General features: G+C 46.1%; 2 protein-coding genes across 2 annotated transcripts in view; both read right to left on the bottom strand.

Moving 5' to 3' along the window:
• Window positions 1–6,395, bottom strand: part of LOC121268930 (vesicle-fusing ATPase) — a 249,069-nt gene extending 242,674 nt beyond the window's left edge. The window contains exon 1 of the mRNA XM_041173206.1: window positions 6,370–6,395. The gene's annotated coding sequence lies outside the window, so the exon portion shown is untranslated. The remainder of the gene's footprint in view (window positions 1–6,369) is intronic.
• A 6,781-nt stretch (window positions 6,396–13,176) lies between these two features.
• Window positions 13,177–13,539, bottom strand: LOC121268970 (histone H2B type 2-E-like). Its single transcript, XM_041173273.1, has one exon. The coding sequence runs from the start codon at window positions 13,537–13,539 to the stop codon at window positions 13,177–13,179; it is 363 nt and encodes a 120-aa protein (XP_041029207.1).
• Between the last annotated feature and the right edge of the window lie 270 nt (window positions 13,540–13,809).

The following is a 13,809-nucleotide window of genomic DNA, read 5'->3' as shown; positions in this document are numbered from 1 at the left end:
TGCCCATCTTCCTCAGTGCCTCATTGGTGCTGATCTGCAAGCAACTCAAACACCTTTAAAAGTGCATCTGTGTTCCCCCACCCCAGCCCTGCCAAAAGAGGTAGGTTTTAATGAGTATCTTAAAGTGTTATGGCACAGCAGATGGTAAATGCTGAGCTGCTCAACTCCCAGAGGGAAACTTGAAACAACTGTCACAACTGTTTTGCAATTTGTATTTTTATTAAAACCACTGAGTTATAGAGGTTTTTTACAAAACTAAGTTAAACATTTATTAATAGAAGAAAATATTTTAAGCACATACATCAGTCTATAAATTACGATTGTAATAATTCCTAAATTTCCTAATTAATCCAGCTCCCAGTTACACCTCCATTAAGGCAACAGTAAAACAAAACAGATTTCAACAGACCCAGGCAAAACACACAATACTCTGGATAATTCACAATGAATTTTCTTAGCTTCGGCTCCTGTGGACAGCTGCTTAATGCATAGAAGCTGGAGGCTTTTCACACTTGTTAGATCTTAGAATGCCTTCTTCTTACACATAACCTTATCTCCTTTATGCCCTTTCTCCCTTTTTAAAGTAAATTCCATTGTCCCAATACGTCTTTGCAAACTGTCTTTACATTTTCCATAAAATAAATCTTTCATAGTACTCATATTATCAGTAATCTTTGGGAAAAATAATCACACTATTTGACTTAACTTCTTATGGCTAGGTGTAACATCACATCATCTCTTTGAAATTCACAACTCCTGTTTATCTAAAAATGCAAATGTTCCTCGCCTCACATTCTAAAACTTCAGCTATGTTTACAAACCTAGCTTCTCTTTTGATAAATCAAAAGCTCCAGACTGGGTGTCTGCAATTCAATTAAGTCCACCACACACATATATTCACACAGAAAAAATGATCCAAACCCCACTATTAACCTAGCTTTACAATAAATCACAATAATATTGTGAAAATTATTATATTTTCATGACAAAAGGAGGAGAGAAGTTGAGAGGTAAAGAGATTTAGGGAAGGAATTCCAGAGCTTAAGGCATAGATAGCTGAAGGTGTGTACACCAATGGTGGAGAAGTTAAAATCAGGGTGCACAAGAGGCCTGAATTGGAGACCATAAAGGCCTCAAAGGATTGCATAAAGAGGGAGATAATTTGATACAAGAGACCAATTTTCAGGCATGACTGTTGCACTGTGATTCTCCCAGCGTGTCATCCTATGCATCCTTGTGCTGGTCTCTGGTGTATCTCAATGGTGAGGCTAATTTGCATTTTGTTGTTGAATTTCCTGTGAGAAATGTCTGCCATTCAGGAATTTACCCATTATTGGTCCAACAGACCATGTTTCTGGAGACAAAAGTAGATTCATGACGATTGCAAAAGTGGAGACATCCTCAAGTACTGTCTCCACACTCCTGTTGATGGTGGGGCAATAGAGATTTTACTGCAGTAAATATACCAGAGAGGAAGGTGATCTTTCCTGTGGGATGGTTGTTGGGTGCTGAGATGAGATGGTTCACATACCCTGGCAGGAGATGGCAACAGGCGTGAACATCTGCTATAAAAATTTAGACCTGCACAAGTGGGGCAATATAGAACCTCCTACCACCTATCTGTGGTATAGCAAACACAGTAAATAATAAAAACTCATTTTAAACACGTGTTGTGCCAATAGGTGGTGCTGTGATGGGTAAGTTCAATGTTAAAGGTGTCATCGTGTGTTATACACCACAACTTCTGTATTTTACTGTATACCGGGGCCCCCATTTTAATTCAGGGTGGAAGCTCACTTTCTGCTGCAGAAAGAAGCCTGGACTATTTTAACCCCCAGGCCACATTCAACTGCCACTATCACATTTCCTGCCTGGAAAAAGTGTGAAAAGTCATGTGCCCACTGACATGAGGAAGGTGGAAGTCATCTTGCAGGAGTCTCATATACATTAAGAAGGGGAGTCTATAGCAGTGAAGGTAGAAGCTTTCTTTTTGGTTCAGAGGAACACACCTGTTATAATGAGCCTCATTTTAATGTGGTAAGTGAATAGGTTTTGAGTGAGTTGAGATTGAGTTGAAAATTGGAGCCCAGGGGCAGAATTTTACATATGCACTGGCGTCAGGCATGTTTGGTGGCATGAGCGGACAATATGGCAAGAAGGCCAAGAATCGTTTTCACGACGTCATGAAACCAGTTTGCAATCCTCCGCTCTGCCCGTCAATGGTGGGCTGCACTTCATACCGTAAGACATCGGGAGCCTCATTGTAATACATTTGCATATCATTACAAGCTCGCCTGAATCACCTCCCCTCCCTCACCCCCATGCACACTGGCATGATTGCACACGGACGTGTTTCACAATAGCATATATAAGACGTGCAGTTGGCGGCTGCACTTCGAGGGGCACTCGGGGGTGAGTGCACAGTAACATTGCGCAGTGCTCGTGAGAGTTGCCTGTTGGACTTCAAGGCTGAGGCACTGCGCATTCAGGCGAGGGCACAGGCAAGTCACTTTTTCCCATCTGTCTGACAGTGTGGTGCCAGGGCAAGGGCTGCACTGCGATTGAGCGACTTGGTGGAGGGTAAGTGTTGAAATGCATTTGAGGCAAGTTGAGGGGAGCACTGTGGGTGAGGTGAGTTGTGAGGGGGGCAAGGGCTGCACATTGGTTGAAGGTAGTGCACAAGCATGTGTGGGGTCAGGGGGAGGCAAGCGGCCACATATTAGGGAAATCTTGTATAAAGGGACCATTCCTCCGCAGCAGAGACTGTTCAGGCGCAGCCACATTGACATGTGGAGTCGGGCCTCCAGCTTACCTGCCCACTCAAGAAACATAGAGGCATGAAATTGCCACCAAGTGCTCCAAAGCTTTTCATCCCTCAAGCAAAGACTACAAACTAATGAGCATTTTAGTGGACTGCAGAACAGTCTAAATGTTGAACAATCTCCGTGCCAAAGCTAGCTGTTGAGCAGTCACTGGTGAAGATGCTCACAGCCCCTTGCAATGTCATCATTCTGGTTTGGACCAGTCTCCCCCATGGTTCAAGCTAACGGTGCAGCTTGCAGTGTGGGTTAGGAGAATGCCTGTGCCTGAGCTGAGAGCACAGCATGCAGTCCAGTGGGCAAAGCTGCTGCCAATCGGTCAGGTGAAGTGGGGTGCATGTGGGTGGAGTTTTAGGCAGCGATGCAGCGCACTAAACTGTGGCCAGCACTCTCTAGGATGCATTAAGGGGCCTTCAGACTTTACCAAGAGAGGTTCTTAGAACACCCATGCTAACCCACATGTCCCTCTCTGCCATCCTGCAGGAGCAGTACATCAGGAGCATGGAGCCAGTGACCTAGCTATATGCCTTGTCGTGTACAGAGAGCAGGAATGAAGGAGAAGAGAGCAACGGAGCCTGGGCAGAGGGAGGAGCAGCACCCTCAGGCGAAAGAGATGGCTGGGACACCCGCACACACTGCTGAAGAGCCACAGTGAGCTATTGCTGTTCAACGTCTAGCTAGACCCAAGGACCTGCCTTTCATTCCTGCACATGACCGAGAACCAGTGTCGCCAAAGACTGCGCATGTCTAGGGAACTGGTTGGTCACAACTGCCAGCTGCTGTAGGATTTGGCGCCATGGGGACATGGAGGGCATCCACTGCCAGTGGCCTTGAAAATGATTGCAGCACTCAATCTTTATGTCAGTGACTCCTTTCAGGGTTCCACAGGTGACCTCTGTGGAATGTCCCAAACCTCCACCCACAAATGCATCCATGAGGTCACAGATGCCATCTTTGCTAGGGCACACATCTTTATGCATTTCGCCCAGGACCAGGAGAGCCAGGATGCAAGATCAATTGGATTTGTCCAGATCTCAGGTTTCCCACAGGTGCAGGATGCCATCGACTGCACTCACATGGTGTTCAGATCTCAACAAGTAGTCAACTATGTCAATAGCAAGGGCTTCCACTCGCTGAATGTTCAGCTGGTGTGCGACCACCACAAACACATCCTGCAAGTCTGTGCAGGGTTCCCAGTGTCCACAACTCTACATTCTCAGTTGGTCTCAGGTCCCTCAGGTCTTCCAGGGTCCAGAGAGGCTGCAGGGATCGACTGGACTGGTCTGTACAGTCCATAGAGGATGTCATGCATCATTGTCGCCTGCTGAGCCCTTTACAACTTGACGCTGAAATGGGAGAAGAGCTGGTTGAGGAGGAGATGGAAAAGCTGGAGATCTCCTCCAATGAGGAGAACGTCAACAGGGATGAGGGTGAGTAGGTCCTCGAAGGAAATGATGATGGCGACGAGGCCATTGCACTGGCCAGATGAGGCAAGCATGCTCGGAAGGCCCTCACAGCTGCTAGACTTATGGAGGATGATGACAACAAGCAGTGAGGAGACACCACAGATCCTCACATTGCATCTGTGAACATTTGACTCCTGTCTGGCTTATGGCAGCGCACATACCCTCTGTGATAAGGCTCCTGTCATAGAGGCACAGCGGAGGCCCTAATAGTCGCTCTATTCCAGGAGGATGATGACAATATGCAGTGAGGAACTCTATAGATTGTCACATAGCCTCTGTGAATGTCTGACTCCTGTCTGGTTGAGGGCAGCTTGCTTGTGCTCTGTGATCAGGATCATATCATGGACACGCAGCCATGAAATATTAAATGTACCTAATCCTTCATCAGCCTTGAGACCCTGACCCCAGTCAAAGATGCTGATGAGATGGGAGCCAGCCCCACCTTGAAGGTGCTGAGAGCACCCAGAGAGAATGACGGAACTTTGTGGCGTCTGCCCACGACATTCTGACAGCAATGACCAGCACCATCAAGGTGCAGGCATCAGTAATGTGTCCAGGGATTGTGAGGTTGGACTGAAGGCTGCTTAAAGCATAGAAAAGAGGCCCTAGACTGAGGCACCTGCCTTTATTTTGTACAGGAACCAAGGTTTTACATCTGAGCGACACGAACACTGTGATCAGAGCAAGGAGCCATAGGTTCCTTCTTGGGAATTTATTTACAATAGCAAACATTATGTACAAGTGATTAACACCGTGCCCAGGCTGTGCGACTACATCTTCTTAACCTTCCTAACCCTGCCGCTACGTCTTAGTGCTCTCCCGACATCCACAGCGGAGATGGAGGCAGTCTATTGACTGCCACACCCTGTCTGTCATGACCTTGGTGGGTGTCTTCTGGAGGGCCGAATCCTGGAGGGCTCTGGCCTGCATTCAGGATCCTGCTGTGTGGCAGTGACACCCTTCTTGGCCTTTGGAGCTGGATCTACGGGGGGGTGACAGGAAGAGGGGATTCGGATGGGCCAGTCTCCCACGGAGTCACCTGGCTGCATGGCCCTGGGGTGTGCACCTGCTGATCTTCCTTCCTATGAGTGCCCAATGGCCCCTGGCTGTCTCCTTAGGAGAAGGAGTAGCTGGAGTGAGATCAAGGGGTACCATGCACCCCTCTCGCATTGACACTGTTGGAGGTCAATTATGGATTCAGCGATGGAGTTCAGCCCATGCGGCAGTGCAGGACCAAGGTCTCCATGGCATCATTTTACTAGTGTTGACCTTGGTGCTTTGGCCTGTCAGCACTGTCACTTCAACCTGAAGTGGACAGACTCCTCCATCATGCCTTGCATTCTGAGGAGCGCTGCTGGTGTTCCCAAGCTTGCCTTTGCAGCTTCCAGAACTGAGAATGAACGAGTCCAGAGGCTCGTCATCTGACTTGGACTCAGCAAATTTCTGGCCTCCAGCAGTCGTCCGAGTTCCGGAGACCTGGGAAGTTCCTGCCGCCATCTGCTGTGGATCAGACAGTGCAATGTGCTCACCAGATTGTGACCTCCAGGCTATTCCAAAGCTAGTTCCCATTGAGGTATGTATCTCTGCGCTGGTGGAAGGTGTGGGTGAGCACCATGATGGTTCATCAGTCAGGCTGCCTTCAGATTCCTCTTCAGAAGTTTCTTTGGGGCTTGATTGGATGTCCTGGGCTGTGGACTCCATTGGCTGTTTTTCAGATGTGAAAGCAAGGAGACAGCCAGGGGCCATTGGGCACTCATAGGAAGGAAGATCAGCAGGTACACACCCCAGGGCCATGCAGCCAGGTGACTCCATGGGAGACTGGCCCATCCGAATCCCCTCTTCCTGTCATCCCCAGTAGATCCAGCTCCAAAGGCCAAGAAGGGTGTCACTGCCACACAGCAGGAACCTGAAAGCAGGCCAGAGCACTCCAGGATTCGGCCCTCCAGAAGACACCCATGAAGGTCATGACAGACAAGGACAGATACTGTATAACAGGGGACTGTGGAACAGGATGCATCACTCACAGCATGGTTGTCCGATGAATGTTGCACTGCTGGACCCACACCTGACAGAGCACCACTAACCTCACTGTCAGCATAGGAGCGGTCCAGATCCTCACCAGCCAGCTGAATGCTTCTATTTTCAAAGTCTGTGAGGATTTTGATTTCAGGCATTCCTCCACCAGTTTGCAACCTCACCCTCTTGTTGTGTGCCAGCTTGTCCTGCATGAATAGAGATGAAGAGAGTGTCAGCCGGACATCTGCCAGGCCAGATCATAAGTATACCTGGCATCTGTGCGTGGTGAATCTCATGGATGGGATGAGCACAATAAAGGTGTGTGTGAGAGAGAATGAATGGTGATGTCCCTTCAACTGGCAACGAGTGAGATCCTTGTGGATGTGTGATGGATTTGTGAATGTGTGAGTTGAGAGTGATGAGAAGAGTAACTTATTCTGGCGGAACGGGGAGACCATTCATCCTTTTTGGCACTGGGTGGCTATCCTCTCTTGTAAGGCTTTGGCGTTGACCACCGCTGCCACCGCCTCACATGCTGGTGATGTTGCTGCCACTCCTGCGGACAGAGCAGGGGTAGAGGACATCACGGAGGGCCTCCGCAGTGTCCAAAAGGTGCTCGAGGGATGCACCATTAAACCGGGGAGGGGGGTGCTGCAGTCTTCTTGCCTTTCGAGGCCATGTCTTCTTTGCAGCCGTCCTGGGCTGGGAGCACTGAGAGGTGGGCGCACCACTGCACTTTAAAAATGGTGCCCAGCGTGATGAAGCGGTGAGGTGATGTCGCTGCGGGCAAATGAGAGCCCGCCAGCCATGGAAACAGCATGTTTCCATTTTTCTCAGTTTCCATTTGTGGGGAATGCAAAACAAGAGGTCAGAAATATAAGATGGTCAGCAATAAATTTACTAAGGACTCTAATTCAGGAGAAGCTCCTTTTCCCTGAGAATGGTTGGAATGTGAAACTCTCTGAGGAGTAGCTGAGGCGAATGGTATGGATGCATTTAATGGAAAGCCATGGAAGTACAGGTGAAGAAAGGAATTGAAGGCTATGCTAATAGTAAGGTGGGTGGAGGCTCCTATGGAGCATAAACACTAGAATAGATCATATGGACCTAATGGCCTGTTACTATACTTCAAAATATATGTAAATTGTGCCTTTAAAAGGAAATATCACAATTTGGTTTGTAGAGGTAAAGATAAAAATATGGAGAGTTAGGGGAGGTGACCAAACACTTAAGTCTCAACATTTTCAGACTTGTCCATTTCCCATATTTTAACACACAGTGAGTTGAGGAATTTAATCTCGCTCTCTTACCTGACCCAGCTATCTTTGCATTGCTTTATTTCCTTGCTGCTTTTTCTTTTATCTTGTTCCCTTTCAGGTGGACGATAGTGGGTGGTATAATTCAACATGGGAAAAGCAGCCTTCAGTGGCAACAGGCTGAATTTCTGTATCAGTGGGGGTGGAAGGGAGATTGCAGAGACAATGTAGCCCTCACAGATCCTTCTCCCAGTGACTTGTGCTACCCCTCACTTCCGCTGCACCTGTTACTCTTTCACATTTCATGAGCCATTCCTCTGCCTCACTCCATTCGTTCTCCTGCTTTCAACTATTCAATTGCACTCAACCTCCAATTGGTCACCTCCTATTCAACTCTTCACCAACCCCAGTTGCTCAGCCCTCTCCCAGGCCACTATCCCCTCCCATCTGCTTCCCTCAAAGAGCCTTAGTTTGCTTTTAAAATGTAGTCCTTTTAGAAAAAAAGGAATGATAAAAAATCTGTAACTCTGTTTGTCTGTGCCTCTCTATTTGTGTATCTCTCTCCCCTTTACTCTCTTTTTGTCCTTCTTTTTCTCATGGGCGTGAGAAATTGGAATCGCTGTGGTCAATTGTCTTTTCGAGATGGAATAGCAGACGGGACAGCATTTCCTCTCATCCTCATGATTCAATATTAACCCTCACCCATTTCCCTGTGTTTGGGGTCCATAAGCTTGGACAGTGAGCTCCTGATGGGATTCCTGGCACCAGGTGGGTGCCCGCCAGTGGTCAGACCACAAAATTCTGGTCATGCTGCACTGGGACCATGGCTGTGGCACCAGAACAGATGGCCATACATTTAAAAGGACAGATCAACTCTAAAGATCAAAACGAGCTGCAAAAATGATTTGGCAGGGACCATTTCCTGCATAACACAGAAATTAATGCACAAAAATCAAGGCTGCCATTCAAGTGCTGTACTGTGGGAGTGCTGCACTGTCGACAGTGTAATTCCAAAGGCTTTTAACACAACTTTGGTTACTGGAACAGCAGAATTCTGCAAAGTGGCGAGATGATGTTTTTCCAAGTCTGTTTCACAAAGCATATCTTTTAGATTTACATGGCCATCCCTCATACAACCTTCTATCCTTCTTTAAATGTATTTCTCTCTCAGTAATCTGTAAATCCCAAATGCCTTTGGAATTTACTTTTTCCAAAGAATAAAAATCTTTCATGTTGTCAATATGGCCTTTTCCTTTTGGAAAAAGTTAAATGTAATAACATTGCCCTATTTATCCTGACAGTTGTAAAACTTTATCATGTTTCTTTGAAAACCAAACACCTCTCCACTTACCTTAAAATGCAAATTTCATTCACACCCTATCTGCTGAGACTTTTACCCAAGCTCACTCATCAGAATTTCAAATATCCTTTTTACACCTAACTCTTCTGATAGTTTCAGCCTTGCAGTCTACCCATCTCTAATATAATTAAATTAGCCACACCGACAGAACCATTCACACACACACACACACACACACACACACACACAAACATAGGCCTATTTTACAATACCCCACATTAATATTATGAATAATATGGTAGTATCATGACAGCTGTCAAGTGTTGTGGGAGGTCATGAAAGGCACTATATAAATGCAAGCTGTTCTTTTAATCAACGGGAGCTTATATGTAGAGAATGAAGGTTGGGAGGAGGGTCATGCCTATATCCACATTGCAAACAATGTATGGGGAACAGTGCCTACTTTACCTTGGCTAATCTTATAGGGTCATTAGACCTCTTCCTGCTCTGTGTAGCTGCTCTTGTGATGGCAGATGTTACACTGACTGCCACAGCACTCTTCCTCCCTCTGGTCTTCACCGCTCTTTTACATCCTGTTCTCAGTATCCAAGAGTTTGTCCCTTCTCGTCCTTTATTCTGCTAATAGCAGCTCAAAGGATGAATCAGAAAATAATTTATAAAATACAGATCTATGAGTTCATTATAAATATCTCAATGTGGAAATCGCCCCCACCACCTCACCCTCTTTATTAAGTATAGAGTAAAGTTTACAATTCCTGCGCAGAGCAACATAAAAACATCTGCACACCAATCAGCTGATCTGAAACTTATATTTTCTAATGGCTCAAGGATTTATTCAATGTATTTGTTTCACTTTGTTCATCTTTTCTGTTCAGATATTTTGTAAGTTTCCAGAAAGTTTCCTCATAAAACATCAGTAAAATTCATGCCACACAAGTGCCAGGCAAATACAATCTCCACAAGGGAGAACCTAACCATCTCCCCTTGACATTTAATGGCATCACCATCTCTGAATCCCTCACTAGCAACATACTGGAGGTTACCATTGACCAGAGAATGAGCTGGACCAGCCATATAAATACTGTGGCTACAAGAATGCATCAGAGGCTGGGAATTCTGCAGCATGTAACTCGTCTCCCGTCTCCATAGAGTCTGTCTACCATCTACAAGGTGCAAGTCAGGAGTGTGATGGGATATTTGTCATTTGCCTGGATGAATGTGGCTCCAACAGCACTCAAGAAGCTCAACACCAACCTGCTTGATTACCACCCCATGCACCAATTTAAACATTCATTCCCTCTACCACTGATGCACAATGATAGTAATAGAAGATGTACTGTAGCAACTCACCAAGCTTCCTTTGATAGCACCTTCTAAACCCATGAACTCTACCACCTAAAAGGACAAGGGCAGCCAATGCATGGGAACAAATACTACAACCTGCAAGTTACCCTCCAAGGAACACACCATCCTGACTTGGAACTATATCATCGTTCCCTCACTTACGCTGGATCAAAATCCTGGAACTTCCTCTCTAACAGCACCTTGTGTTTACCTATACCACATGGAGTGCAGTGGTTCAAGGGCAATTAAGGATGAACAAAGCAATGACACAAAAGAATTTTTAAAAATTACAACTTCCTGAATGTCACAATCAGCAAGTGTGTTTTGGGTGTGAAACTGAGTATGATGGTACAGGAAACTCTGTTTTATCTCTACTTGTGCTCAGATAGTCAATAGAGAGCTCCATACTTGGCCTCAGTGCAGGGAATATAAATGGGACAGAAAATGACCAGGTTTCCATTCCCTAATTGTTACGTAGTTATCGTTGCTGCATAGTGCAATTGGGAAAGATGATAGTATTGATAGCGCTGGGCTTCAGCACCACACGAGTTCTGCACTTTCCCATGGGGTGTTGAAGGGCTGGTCCACATGCCAAGTGCTTATTTTCATCCAGCCCACAGACTTCTTACTGACTTCATAAACCAGAGGGCACAGATTCAAGGCATGCAGGAAGGAATTGGATTATTTTCTGAAAAAGAAGAATGTGCAGTGTTATGGGCCGAAGGTAGGGTGCATCGCTCATTCGGAGAGCAGGAGCAGACACAATGGGCCGAATGTCCTCCTTCTGTGCTGTAACAATTCTGTAATTCTTGATGCTCAAAGACTGCTCTTGAAATTCCTTTGCCCAGAGCACTGGAAAAGACTGCACTACGAATCATGGAGCAGCCAACAACTACAAGGACAGGGAAAAATGATGATGAGGGGGTCCAAGGAAGGAGGATGATGAGGGGGTCCCAGGAAGGAGGAGGATGAGGGGGTCCAAGGAAGGAGGATGATGAGGGGGTTTAAGGAAGGAGGATGATGAGGGGATCTAAGGGAGGATGATGATGAGGTGGGGTCTAAGGAAGGAGGATGATGAGGGGATCCCAGGAAGGAGGATGATGAGGGGGTCCAAGGAAGGAGGATGATGAGGGGGTCCCAGGAAGGAGGGGGATGAGGGGGTCCAAGAAGGGAGGATGATGGAAACAAAGAAGATTAAATGAGGTGACAAGAAGCTGGGAACAATGAGCAGAGAATAGGGGACAATGGCTAAGAGAAGAGGACAGAGAGTGAGTACGTGCTAGGTAACAGGAAAAAGGATGAAAAGGAAAGGAAATTGGAGGCTCACGTTTATTGTGCATTTCACAGGCTTTTATTTTTGATGTACAAAAGACTTTGCTTTTGTTGTACATGGTGGGGGGAGTTCCACCTTTTGAAAATCTAACAATCCCACTTTTGTATTTGGGGAGACTTGTGTTGTTTGTGCATGAGGAGTGTGGGAATTACATTATTTGTAATTATATTCATCTCTTTTTCATGTATGAACCATCATGCTTCAGGATATTTGACCTTTCCATGGTGGTATTGGGGGATTAAGTATGTTCCAGGGTTTTGTTTTTAAAAAATAGGAATTTTTTTTTTTTAAGGTGCAATACTGAAACAGAAGGGGTCATGGAGAAGGGGGTGGAATTTGGTGCGTTAAAGAGCTAGTTATTCTTATTGACATCTAGAAAAATCAACAATGTTAACCAATCCATCATATTAGCTCCAATGATTAAATGAAATAACAACGCTTATTATTGTGAGGATAATCCTATTTATGTCTAACCAGCAAGATGTGTCTCCTGATAATATATTCTCTGGAGAGAGGGTGGCATTATAATATAGATAGCCATGTGGTGAAGGATAGAACTGGAGCCAATCTTTACATACTTTTACAAGCTTCCATTTACAGAGATGCTCATCATCTACATGCACCTCCTAACATTACCACCACAGTTTCAGTCTATTCCTCTTCATACATGATGTATTCCAGTCCCTGCAGTGCCCACCGGTCACGGAAGGTCTCAATCATGCCAGTTGACATCGCATGCTTCTCTCCAACGACACCCGGCTGTGAGCATAGCCATGGAAGAGGAGCAGATAGACGGGCCAGATGACCCCCTCAGCCGCCCACCTGCTGCCAAGTCCAGGAGCAATCCTACAAGGAGGTCCTCCTCCCTGCCCACCACCCTCCGCACTGGGTGGCCAAAGATCAGGAATGGGGCTGATGTGCAGCCAGAACTTCAGGAGCCACCCTTCAGAAAACCAAAAAGAGGCTGCAATCTCCCACAATCTATTTACACATGGAACACAGACTCCCAAGGCTGCAGAAAATACAGGTATTTCTCTTTATACTCTTTTGAGTATACCTGTAACTAATTTGGCAAATTAATAGGTGAACAGATCAAATTAAGAAAACAGATCAAATCAAAGCGATATCCCCTTACAGGGGAACTGTAAAAAAGAACATTTTTAAAGGAACCCTATTGAGCCAAATTAAAATTTTGTTTTGGGAGCTGAGGAAGCACTTTAGCCCCTGCTGTGCCCATCAGTTACAGAGGGCCTCAAGCATGCTGACAGACACAGCGTGCTCCCTCTCCAAGGACACCCGGCCACAAACATGGCCACGGAAGAGGGGCAGTCAGTCAGGTTGGAAGACTCCCCCAAGCACCCACTGCCTGGACCTATTGATGGCCAATTTGGTCAGGCCCAGGAACAGGCATACAAGGAAATCCTCCTCCCTCCCCGCACCGCTCTGCATTGGGTGCCCAAAGATGTAGGTCATGGGGCTGAAGTGCAAAGCTTAAATATTAAGTTTCTAAGGAAAGTAAAAGGGGGATACAGCTTACAACAATCCAGGTACACATGGAACAGACTTCTCAAGGCTGCAGAAAAGATGTGAATTCCTCTTTATAATCTTTAGAATGGTCTACCTAAACGGAGTTGGTGTATTTGGTGACTGCTTTCATGCCTTCGGAGACGGTGTGTTTGGCCAGTTCCCCTGGCAGAATGAGGCAGACGGTGCTCTGGATCTCTGTGGCCGAGATGGTGCAGCACTTGTTATGGTGCGTGAGGTGCAAGGCCTTGGAGGCGACGCGCTCGAAAATGTCAACAATGAAGGAATTCATAAACTCATTGACCTTGGATGAGATCCTGGTGGAAGGGTGGACCTGGGTCAGCACACCGTACATGTAAGTGGAATAGCTCTGCTTGCAAGATTTCCTCCGCTTCTTGGGAGGCTTCTTAGTGACTTTAGTCAGCGACTGCTTCGCCCTGTCCTTAGCCACAGCCGCCATCTCAGGCATGCCACTCGACTTGGACCAACAAATGAATTGCTAGATAATGCCCACCACCTACATATCATTAAGTACAATTAACTATTGCCTGTTAATTGTACATTATATTGGTTGAAAGAGTTATTGACAAATCTCTGAATGGGGAAGGAATCTCAAGTGTTGCCATCTAGTGAATACTCAGTGTTTAGGAGAAAAAGACACCTGGGCAATTAGTCAGAGGAAAAAGAGAAAAGATTTCTATTAATAAAGTGCATTTCATGCCTACCAGAT

This window comes from Carcharodon carcharias, chromosome 23 (genome assembly GCF_017639515.1).
Source record: "Carcharodon carcharias isolate sCarCar2 chromosome 23, sCarCar2.pri, whole genome shotgun sequence".
Taxonomy (NCBI): Eukaryota; Metazoa; Chordata; class Chondrichthyes; order Lamniformes; family Lamnidae; genus Carcharodon; species Carcharodon carcharias.
The sequence above is the reverse complement of the archived record's forward strand: the minus strand, read 5'-3'. Positions and strand labels throughout refer to the sequence as shown.

What these genes read in the sequence shown, in the direction of transcription:
- LOC121268970 (XM_041173273.1), bottom strand. Translation starts at nt 13,539, where the DNA reads ATGGCGGCTGTGGCTAAGGACAGGGCGAAGCAGTCGCTGACTAAAGTC.